This window comes from Globicephala melas, chromosome 6, assembly GCF_963455315.2.
Source record: "Globicephala melas chromosome 6, mGloMel1.2, whole genome shotgun sequence".
Lineage (NCBI taxonomy): Eukaryota > Metazoa > Chordata > Mammalia > Artiodactyla > Delphinidae > Globicephala > Globicephala melas.
The window spans coordinates 18,176,025-18,188,044 of NC_083319.1; the positions used below are offsets into that span (position 1 = coordinate 18,176,025).

At 50.6% G+C, this 12,020-nt stretch overlaps 1 protein-coding gene across 1 annotated transcript in view; it reads right to left on the reverse strand.

Annotated features, from left to right (window-relative positions):
* Positions 1 to 409: 409 nt before the first annotated feature.
* The window catches only part of PAPPA (pappalysin 1), a 250,606-nt gene continuing 238,995 nt past the window's right edge, over positions 410 to 12,020 (reverse strand). The window contains exon 22 of the mRNA XM_060299934.1: positions 410 to 652. Within this exon, the coding sequence (XP_060155917.1) occupies positions 545 to 652 (108 nt within the window). The 3' untranslated portion in view covers positions 410 to 544. The remainder of the gene's footprint in view (positions 653 to 12,020) is intronic.

The following is a 12,020-nucleotide window of genomic DNA, read 5'->3' on the forward strand; positions in this document are numbered from 1 at the left end:
TAAGCCACAGGCTGTGAGCTATCTTAGCATTTCAACACTTGGTCCTGGCAGTTTCTCTAACTCTCTTTCTCCCAAGGACAGTGTCGGCTAGGAGCCCGGGAGAGGAAAGACTGAGTCTGCCCCAGTCTCTCTCTGCTCCGTCTCCAAAACTGCCCTCACGCGGGTGTTCGCGCAGGTGCGTACGCAGGCACACCTACTAACCGCAGGTGGGCACACTCCTAGATACGTAACTCCTACATACATGTTTCTTGCTGTGGTTGTGTGACAAACGGTTAGAATTTTAGGAGGCTCAGGGACTGCACGCCGTATATGCAGTCCGTCTAAGACTTTGGGATGGGATTCCATTCCATCATTCAGCATGGCGAGACTTGGTTCACGTGCCCCCACTACGAGTCCTTCCTGGGTGAAATTAAAGGCAGACCGGTTGGGTGCTAAGGATCCCTGGTGTGGAGAGGCCATTCCGTTGAGCAGCTGACTGTGAAATCAATACCAAAGGGATGCGGGTCCTGGCATTGGGAATTCTTTGACAACTCCTTGTCCTTCCTTAGCCATGGCTGTATCCTCGGAGGTCTTTCCGGCTGTGTTCTTGGGCCTGGGGGTCCCGACAAGCACAGTCACCCTGTAGGTCACAAGACATAGGGAAGGGGGTGACCTGCAGAGAGAAAGATAGAAGAAGTGAGCCAGGTGGTTGAGGCCAGAACGGCAAATTCCAGAGAGGCAGTGCAGGGCAGAGGGCAGATCACTGGATTTGGGAAGCAGCAGATTCAAGACATGACTCTGCTTCTTACTAGCCCCGTGATAACTTTTATCAAGGTCACCATGGTCATTATCATAGCACTTCCCATTTTCAGGGGCATTTATTACAGGTCAGGCAAAGCGCTAAATGCTTTGCAAACAGGATAACACTGAATCCTCTGACAACTCTGTAAGATAGACACTAAAACAGTCACCCTTTTATAGGAGAAACTGAGGCGGAGAAAGGGGCAGGCATTTGCCCAAAGTAATAAGTGACAAATCTAGTATTTAAAGTAGAAAAAGCAACCTCCCCCAGAGCCCCAGGTTCCTAGCTGTGGAATCAGTAGAATAAGACAGACCTTGCACTGTGGACTCTGAGGGCCGAATGAAATCATGGGTGAAAAATTGTAATGTACTACACCAGAGTTGGTTAATAGACTTGTACAATGGAATATCTAACTTATAGGGCTGTTGTGGTGATCAAGTGATATAAAGGATGTGACAAGGTCTTTTAAGAAAACATAACTCTCTGCATATATCGGTAATTTTGATTTTGAGAGTCAATGATGAAAACAACAAAAGCATTTGTCAGCAAGCTCAGACCACCTTCTAGGGGGCTTAAATCCTGGTGGGGAACATTTCACAGAGAGACTTTTGCAGAAAATTTGGTTGAAGGATCTCAGGAGCGGATTTCAGCATGGGAAAAAGCGAGAGGCATACAACATGACAATTCGAGATATATATATATATATATATATATAATGAAGGTTAGAAAAAAATTAAAAGAAATTTAAAAAGAGAAAGTGAGAGGCCCATGTTTCAGTTCCGAGTCCATCCCTTCACACGCGGTGTGACCTTGGGCTGGCTGTCCTTTCTAGAAACAGTGAGAAAGAGCCCAGTAGAGTGAATGTCCTCCCCACACAGCGGAGGATCTGTCTTTCCAAAGAGCGCAGTGCTGTCCCTGCTTGAGCCCCAGCCTAGGCTGACGCGAGTGGATTTCACCTCATTGCATCATGACATTTGCATATAACTTCCCCCAGAGGGTCCCCCATCTGCACAGATGGATTTAATGACCTCATTTGCCTCCTGCCCGGGGAAGGGTCTCGAGTGCTCACACAGGCCTGGAGAGCATCTTTGTCTCTCTAGCCTGTGGGCTCATTCTCTATAATTCTTTTTCTCTCTGCCCCTGTGCCCACCCTCCCTGTCTCCCTCCCAACCTCTCTCCACCCTGCAACTTTTCAACAATTTAAAATGTAGGAATGAACAGGAAGATTGAAGCAGAAGCCCCAGCTCTCTCACCTAACTGAGGTGTGACCTTGAGCACGTGACAATTTCTCTGAGCCTCAGTTAACTCCGTCATGAAATGGGAGTGATGAAAGCACACACCTCCAGAGGTGGTGACAAGGGGTAATGAACTAACCAATGGAAAACCCCTAGCAGGCAGTGCGTGCCGCATGCCGTCTCGCTTAGCGGGACGGGGACTGTGTCAGCCGTGTTCATTCTTGTTTCCCCAGGGCCTAAGCCACAGAATACGAATGCAGGCCTGTTTGCCTCTCCATCTCTCTCCAACTCTCTCACTGTGCTCAGGCTAGTGCACTTGTTTCTCTTTTCAGTTTAAGCTCACAGGTGCGTGAGGCCATGGTGAGTATCCCTGGAGCTGCTTCCATGCAGAGCCTGCCTTGCTGCTTACAACTGCTCACTGTGCCCTGTTCAGGACACTTCCTAGCCTCCATGCCTATGCACAGGTGGTACCGTCTGATCTAGAGCATTCCTCTGCAACTTCTTCACCTCTAAGACAAGCAGAAAATGTTAGAATTGGAAGAGACCTAGAGAAAACCCTCTAGTCCGTGTGGGGAAACTGAGGGCAGAGCCACGTCCAAATCTCACAGCTGAGGTCCAGTGGGGAGACCACCACCATGTGAGCCGAGAGGCCTGGATTAGCATCCTCATTTGCGTCATACTCGCTGAACAACTTTGGGAAAAACCCCTTCACCGCCATCACCCTGAGTTTCTGCGTCTACAAAAGGTAGATCATTTTTTAAATGATTTTTTAAAAAATGTATTTCATATGGTTGTGAGCAAAGATGAAAGAGGCAAAAACCCATCCTCCTGCCCATGCTAACGTTAAGATGACCCAGTTACCGCGCATGTCTTCTGCACAGTTAGTTTTCTCTGCAACTAACTCTTTCCCATTGGGCTCCTCGATTCGTTAGGGACGGCTTCACATCTGGTCTATGTCTCACGCTTCCTGCTGCGCCTCACACAGGCAAACATGCAACAGATTCTCTCGGAATACGACACAAAGTCCTTAGCAAGAGTTCAAGGCCTTGCGTGGTCTCCACACTTCTCAGACCTCACCTGGTTCCCTTGGTCCCCTCACTCTCGGTGGCTTTATTTACTGGTGTTTTCCTGCTTTTGCAGCCATTCCTGCTCCTCCCTTTTCCTGGCCAGCTCCTCTTCCTGTGCCAGGTCGTATCTCAAGCACCGCCTCCTCCCTCGTTAGTCTGGCCAGAGACGGCACCATCATGCTCATCCCATATCCCAGCCTCCTCTCCTTACACCATTCTTGTGCGGAATCACTTCTGCGCTTGTGTGCCAGGGCAGTCCGGGCAGGGACCATGTCTGTCTGCCGTTGAACTGAGTCTTTATCTACCATATGGCAGGCATTCAATGGACCCACGGATGGAACGACATATGAATGCGCAAATATACAGGAAAAATACAAGTCACGGGGCCTCTGTTCTTGCACTCATGTGCTGTGTGACTTTGTACAAGTTACCTCCCTTCTCTGGGCTTCAGGTTCCCTGTCGATCTGTACATTAAGAGTTGATTTTAATGATCTCTACCTTCCCTCTGTCTGAAAATCCTTCACAGTCTGAGAAAGGCAGAAGGCAGTGCCCTGGGCAGAAAAGATGGAGAAATGCAGACTTTCTCCACAGCTTTGTGTCTTACACGTTCCCCTTTCTGCCATCTGCAGTTCCACTGGCTTCTCCAAAGCTACCGGCTGGCAGGGCCCTACACCCGTTAGCTTCTCAGGCCCGTCTGGCCAGTCTGGCTGTGAGAGCATAGTGTGACCATTTGCTTTCCTCCCTGGGCCAGCCCAGGGAGTTTCAGCGTTTCCCTAAAGAAATGGGTCTGGAACCTAAGGGAAGGAATTTCGGTCAGAACACAACGAAGTCTAGAAGGTTTGGTCTCAGGGAAAAGAAAGATCCAGGTTCTCCTTGTGGCCCCCCACATGCTTGTAGACGCAGCTCGCTAGGGGCATGGAAGGCAGCGCTGCACGGCTTTCGGCAGGTCCTTGGCACCTGCGGACTTGGACTCCCCTCTGTGAGACGAGCGTTCTGGTGCGAAGCCAGTGAAGCAATGCTGCTTCCAGACCAGCTCGTGGAGGTCCCCGTGCAGAGGACCTGCACCGGCACCTTGCCCTTCCTCTAGCCTCTCAGTGAACTGCCTGTTCAGGGCCTGCCTGGCGAGGGGTGTGGGGGGGGGGCTCCCCTCCTCCCAGGTGACTTCACTGATCGAGGGCCTACAATGGGGAAGAGAGGGTGGATATCGCCAGCCCTGCCCACTCCCCCAGGTGTTCCCAGGTCTGACCTGGAAGAGACGGGGAAGCCTGTCTGTCCAGGTTCGAGGCTGTGAACACCACTGTACACACACATACACACGGGCCCCTCCGGAGGCTGTCCGCGTGTTGGGTGATTCCCGTGTGCTAGCTCATGGGTTCCACACAACCTCGGAAGGCTTACAGATGGGAAAATAGAGGCTTCAGCATGTTTAAAAAGAAACAAACTTGCCCTGGGCCTCACTTAGTAGATGCTGCAGGATTCTAACCCCCCCGCTGCAAACACTGAGAGCTTGTCAGCAAGTGAGAGGAAGGGGAAGGCACCTCTTCACACCCCGACCCGGCTGACCGCCGCGTGGTCTGTTTCACAGCCACTGGCCTTTCATCCCTTATTCTGTGCCTGGCACCCAGTTACTCACTCTTCCCAGCAACACTAATAAGGCAGCTATTCTTACTATCCTCGTTTTACGTCTCAGAGGAAACGAAGATGCAAAGCGGTGAGTCACTGGCTTGGCATCTGCACCCATTTGTAACCGCCCCTCGGCACCACCCCCACGGGGCAGGTAGAATGGGAGTCAGGTTCCCCTTTTCACAGAGGGAGAAACTGATATGGAGAGAAGAGTCCCATCCTGATAAAGCCGGCTCTCAGCCCGATTCCCAGATGCCCTGATTCCCCAGGCAGCTTCCCACCTTATCCCCCAGACAACCTCCCAAGAAAACATACCACCCACGGCACCAGTGCCGCGGTGGCCAGTTTACATCTGGGATTCCCAGCACCATGTGGCCAGGCTGTCCCATAAACGGCTTGGCCACCCACTCTGGGATTCTGTCAACAAGCCCAGGTCGGTGACTAAAGGCCAGGATTCTCTCTTTTTCCTCTAGGCTGGAGATGGTGCTCAGCACAGGGGTTTCTCCCAGTGGGTGAGCTGCCCAGGATAACACCTCCGCCCGCGTGTGTGAGCGGCTCAGGAATGCAGCCTGGCAAACGCCACAGGGCCCTGGCTGAAGGTCTGTCTGAGGCTGAATTCTGAATCAGACTCAACAGGGAGGTCACAGGCAGAGACTGTGCAGTGTGGGGCAGCAGGAGGCATCCTGCACTGACGGTCAGAAAGCCTGGCTGTCCACCCACCCACCGTGGGGTCCTGGGTGAGTCACTGTACCACAGTGAGTCTGGGGGGCTTCATAGTGTTGGTGGAAAGACTTGATGACATCAAGTAGACCAAGGCCTGATGCTGAGGATGAGGGCTCCCCTGCAAGCTCCTTTGGGGTAGGGTAGATCTGTGTCTGGCACGGGGCATGCAGCAGTCAAAGAACACAGAAGCTTGTTTAAACGTGGGTAAGTGGAGGAGGGAATGGAGAAAAAGCATGGGTAAAGTGGAGGAACACACCAGGCTAGATGAGAAGGAGACTTGGCTTTGATTCCTTGCACTGTTAGTCATGTAGTAGCGTATGCTAGTAGGCAAGTTACTTCTTTTGGCCGGAGGGGAAGCTGGGTGGGGTGGGGGGGAACTTCAGTTTGTCTATAAAATGGGGGAAATAACAGTCCTGCCACAGAGAAGTATTTTGGATAAAGTATAAAATTCAAGTAAAAGCACTTGCACAGTGCATGGTGTATAGTATGTGCTCAGTAAATAATGCTGGTGATGGTGACAGTGGTGATGGCATTGACAATGGATAATAATTTGGGGGGATAGAAAGGTCTGATTCCTTTCATAGGATCAAGTTGAAATGAGTGTTTAACTCACCCACAGGAAAAAGTCAAAGCTACACCCTAAATGGGGGAAATCATTAATACTCCAGAAAGCAGTGAATTTTGGACAAGGAGATTAGTCTACTTTGCTTAGTCATTTGCCTGTTATCTCTTACTAATCTTACAAGTTGAGCACATCCGTCCCCTCTTCCAGGAAGCCTTTTAGGATCCTGTAGGCTGGTTCAGTGCTTAAAATCACTGCTCCCTGGATACAGTTCAAATTCCGCAGCATGGTTTATAAAAGCCTTGCTCATGCCTCTAGTCTCACCTCTCTCACCCGTTCCCCTCTTGCACTGTGCTCTAGCCATATTCAGGGATTAGGGTTTCCTTAATGTGTTCCCTTGTTCTGGGCTTTTCACAGACTCTGCCCTCTACCAGAAATACTCTTCTCTCTCATCTTTATCTCTGGCCCTCCTCCTACTTCTTTTACCTGAGTAAGACCTACGGCACCTTCCATGTCTCACCTGATGTTGCCTTTCTCTAGGAAGCTGCACTGACGCTCCTCAATTGCTGTGTCTCCATTAGCATGTACTGTGCTCTTAATGCCTGGCCACTGGTCCCCAAGATACGAGCACAGCATGGATAGGCCCAGGTCCATCTCGCTCGTGGCCTAGCACGGTATCTATCACACAGCAGGTTCTCAGCAGTGGGGGGCACCAGAACTTGGGATATAACAGTGATCAAAATAAATGCACCTTCTTGCTCTCATGAGATTTTCATGCCAGCAGCCAAGAGGTATAGAGACTGCCAGACGATAAATAATAAATACATTTTACAGTATGTGCCGAAGTGATGTGTTATGGAAGGAAGAAAGCATGGAAGCCAAGGTAAACGGGTGTGGGAGTGCCAGAGGTGATGTAAGGTGGGTGGTCAGGGTGGGGCACATTGCGAACACAACACTTGGGCAAAGACTTGGAGTGAGTCATGAGGATGAACGGAGAAGAATGTTCTTGGCCAAAAGCACAGCTAATGGTGAAGACTGGAAGGTAGGAGGATGCCTGGCCTGTGTGTGGGATGGCAAGAAGTCCAGAGGACTGGGGTGAAGTGGGGCAAGCCACCCATGGTGGGGGGTGAGGGCAGAGAGGTCTGGGGGTGGGCAGAGCACGCAGGCCATCATCAGGAGGACTGGTTTTCACTCTGGTAAAATGGAGGGGCACGGAAGGGCTGTGCATGGAGGTGTGAGGCCGCCTGACTTCTTTTCTGATGACCATTCTGGCTGCTAAGCTGAGATGTTAGACCTGTTGATGTATATCCCCAACTCTGCAACTCAACATCCAACCCTTTATCAGCTCTGCTAAGACGGCTGCTTTCCATCTCATGCTTTTGGTTATCTTCCCGTATCTTATAGAATCGCTAGCCTCCTTGGACCAATGGACTACATTCGGGTTTCATGCCCTTTCTCAAGAAAACAGGTTTTCACTTAGATTAGCAAAGGCATGTGGCAACCCTTCATTTAATGTCATCAGTTGGGTGTGCCGTCCTGTGCTGAAACATGCTCCTGGGCTTATTCCTTTCGTTCTGCCCTGAGCCCAGCCCTGATCAGCCCTCAAGCTCCTGTTCACTCACCACCTCACTCAGGAAGCCCTGTGGAGGGTCCTTAGACATGAATCTAATCCAAACATCAAGAGAGAAAAACCTGATGAACCTGGTGCCCAAGGCCTCAGAGCTAAGCTGTCGAACTGGGACTACATCCCGACTCCCCAGACATCTTCCAGAATCAGTCTCTTAGCAGCCGCCCGAGACATGACCGTAACCAGTGTTCCAGGCCACCACGCCTTAGAAAGCCCTGGTATGTCCAATGTTTTAAGGTTGTCTCTCCTTCCTCCCTTACACCCCCAACACATGCTTACTTAGAATGATTTCAATTAGAAATGAATATGTTTTTGTTATTGTTACAAGGGGAAACTGTTGAAGCAACCGTTCTGGAAATCTGCTCTGTATTCTAGACTCAGGGCTCCAACAGGAAAATAATAAGCTGGCATGTGAGCAGCTGAGTCCCTCCCCTTCCTGCCTGCCTTGAGCTGCACACAGGTGTCTGGGCAGGAAGCTGGTCACCCCTGTCGGATGGAGTTTCCTGCACTGTCTTGCTCTTGTTGGCCAGCGGGGCCCAGGTCACCCCACAAGGCAAACGTGGGGAACAGCTGGTGTCTATACAGACAGACAAGGGGAGGAAGGCTGGAGAGAGCAGACAGACATCATTCTGGCCCAAGTGACTGGGAGGAGGCCCCAGCTCTGGGGACTGGGGAGAGGTTTAGGGGGAGAGGAGGCAGGAAGGCAGTCCAGGAGGAAGTGCTTAGCTCTGGGGCTGCAGTTCATACCTAGGACCCAGGCCAGGAGGACCAGGAAAGCAAGAGGCCCATCCACTGAAGGAAGGGCACGGTGCAAGCCCATTGCAACTAGATGCTCAGAACGGGGGTCAGAGGCAGGTGCTGTGCAGCGCAGAGTCCCGAGCTTTGTGTCTCAGCTCGACCACTTACTGGCTGTATGGCCTCAACCCTTCTAAGCCTCAGCTGCATCATCTATAAGGTGAAGATAAAAGAGACCACACCTACAACAGGGCTACTGTAGTGATGAAATGCAATGACACATGTGAGAACAGGGGACACTATGCTTGGTAAACAGTGAGCTCTCGAAAAACAGTAACTACTATTATTTGCTTGGAGTCAGGAAATCCTCAATCCTACACAGAGATCGGCCACCTGTACAAGTGATTCCACCTGAGTCTCAAATGTGTACTTTGTTGGACGGTTCTGGAGTCTAAATGGAATAATATGCACAGAGATTCTAACCCATGGCCAAGCACGTGGTAAGTGCTCAATTACTGTCACTTGGGAAGGTGCATGAGTCAGTCTGTGCTGCCAATGAGATTCTGAGCACCAGGCTCAGAGTTCACGGGCAGGGAACTTCCACAATATGGAACTGGGGCCAAGGGTACAGGTGGGACTTAAACAGGCTAGCAGGTGAAGGACGGGGAGGAGAGGAAGGAAGCCTGTCTCTGGCCCCTCTCCTGCCCTGAGAGCTTCCTGCTGTGGAAGCGGGAGGCAGAAACCAGGACTTTGTTGTGTTCAGGGGAAACTCCTGTCTGGGTAGTCAGGATTGATTGGTAAGGCTGGGAGCCTCAGCTATTCCCCACCCTGTCGCTGCTCCTGAGAAAAGCTGCTTTCTCCTTCTCAAGGGGAGGGGGTCCCACACCCAGGGTTCCCTGGCTGTCTGGGTCCACAGTGAAATGTCTCCAACTGGAACAGGCAGGGTCATGCCCAGGTGCACTGAGGACAAGGTTCTGTCCCCACCTGCTTTCCTCTTCTGAGACTCAGCCCCACGCAGGAGAAAGAAAAGAGCTGGGCTTGTGAGTCAGTCAGACAGAACTGGGTTCGAATTTGGGCCTTGGCATTTGCAAACAAGTCCTGTAAGTAGTCTGAACCCAAACTGGCTCCCCTGTGCAATGGGGCTGGGGTTGACATGAGCATTAGGAAGATAACAGAGGATGAGTGTCTGGCAGTGTCTGATGTGCGGCCACTCACTCAGGGGTGTTCCGTCTTATTGTCAACTATCTACCTCCGTACAGCAGCTCACTGCAAGGATAATTGGTTGTGGATGAGAGAGTAGAAAGGTTCCAAGAAGTTGGAGTTTACGTAGAAGTTAGGTTGGGAAATTTAAATCGTAGGAATATGACTTTAATTCGAATCACCTTTCTTCTCCAGAGGTCAGATTTCCAGGAGTCTTGAATCTGAAGAAAGTTCCAAACACTTCTGAACAACAAATAACTATGACAAAGCCACGTGCACCATGAGAGAGGTCATCCGGCTCTCTAATACACAGGTCACACATAGTTCCAACAGCTGTCTCCACTCTGCCCCTAACCACTACTCAACCTTCACCAGGAAAGTTCCTACTCATTCTTTAGGACTCAGTGTGAATGTCTCTTCCTCAGGGGAGCTTTCTCTGACCTTCACACTGGTCTCCAAAAGATCCCACACCTTTCCTTCATTGTCCCTTATGCAAAGGTAATCAAATACATAGCTGTATACCTCACTGCTGAAAATCTGGCTCCCAAGACATACTGCGAGCTGTACAAGGGTAGGTATGCTGTCTGTCTGGACTCTACCATGTGCACACAACCTGGTCCAGTGCTCAGCCCATAGAGATACTCCATGAACACACATCTCCTTTCACGGAGGGAGCCTGGTCACCTGCACTCTGAGGCCTAGGCCGACAGGAAGAAGCAACAATTTAAAGTGGGAGAAGGTAATCTTTTAACACAAAAATCCAAAATTGCATTTATAATGTGAGTAGAAAAGAAAAGGGGGGAAAAAAGACTAGGGAACATGTTCAGAACCAGCAAAAAGCTAACTAACTCTGGGTCCCTTAGTAAAGAGACAGCACTCATCTCAGGGCCCTGGAGCCTGAAATTGCTGTAGCTGAACCCAGTATAGAAATAGAGTCTACATGGCCATTTGAGATATATATCTGTATATTCAAATGACTGTAATAATTTGGAATCTGCACCTGAACCTCAATCATGACTTCACGTCCCTACCACGTACTCCCTAGAAATAACAATCCACTTAAGGAAGTTTCCCACTAAAATTAGTTTTATTTTTTAATGTTTTAGTATGTAAGTTGGTAGGAAAATTCTTTTAATTGGAGCTGCTCTTTCTCCAGCTGATGGTGTCAGGTGAATAACATTTCGTAATTCTACACAAACTTCTAGAACACAAACTTCATTGTTCACTGTTAAAGAGGCTGACTCCAAGGGAGTGAAAGAGACACACTGTATTCGTTTGGTAACAGGTATCAAGGGCCTTAGAAATGCTCACACCTGGAGGGGGGATGGAGATGGTGGAAGAGTAGGACGTGGAGCTCACCTTCTCCCACAAAACATTAAAAAATACATCTACAAGTAGAACAGTTCTCACAGAACAGCTACCAAACGTTGACGGAAGACCTCAGACCTCCAGAAAGACAGGAAAACCTCCACATAACCAGGTAGGACAAGAGGAACAAGAAAAAGAAGGAATCTGGATGGGGCCTGAGGCCCAGGGAGGGAGCTGTGAAGGAGAAAAGGTTTCCACGTGCTGGGAAGTATCCTCCCCTGCGGGGAGAGCAGACTGGATGGAGGGGGAGGTTCAGAGCCTAGGAGGAGAGCACAGCAACTAGTTTGCGGCCGGCAAAATGGAGCGTAACCTGCACAGAAGGTCGGCACCACTGCCCTGCGATCCGTAGCCTAAAATAAACACCCCTCTGTTAGCGCAGGTGGGGGCTGGGCGCTGACGCTCAGGCTTCAGAGGTCAGACCCAGGGAGAGAACCAGCGTTGGCCGTCTGGAGACAGCCTGAAGGAGCTGGACCGTGGCAACCAAGGGTATACTCAGAAGAAGACGGGGCCCACCAGAGAATCAAAGCACCATTATTGTGGGGGGGGGGGATGCATGAGGAGGGGGCGGGACCACTGTAAGAGCTTCGTGAGCACTCCCAGGCAACAGGACACCACCTACAGGAGCTCTGGGGGCGGGTGCGAGTCACTGCCGCCATCGTGGGCTCCAGAGGCAGGCACAGGCCACCACCACGAGACCTGCACGCAGGAGCCTGTCCCCGATGTCCCAGGAGAACTCAGCACCCGCCCTTAGGAAATCTGCGAGCAGGCACCAGGCCCTACTGCCAGTGTCCCAGGACCGTACAAGGGCCGCTGTACCTGCATACCCGATATCAAGGGGATAACGGACAGCATGTTCTGGGGAAAGAGGCCCCAGGCGTCCAAACTAAAAGCAGTCTCTCGACTCTGGAAAAGAGGGTGGAGTAGAAGGACTTGAGCTCACCTCCTCTCATGAAAACACCAACATCACAACTAACTGCTGGACAACCATCGATAAAAAAGACGACTGGAACCTACCAAAAAAGATATTTTACATTCAAAGACAAAGAAGCCACAATGAGACAGCAGGAGGGGCAGTTTCACAAGATAATCAAATCCCATA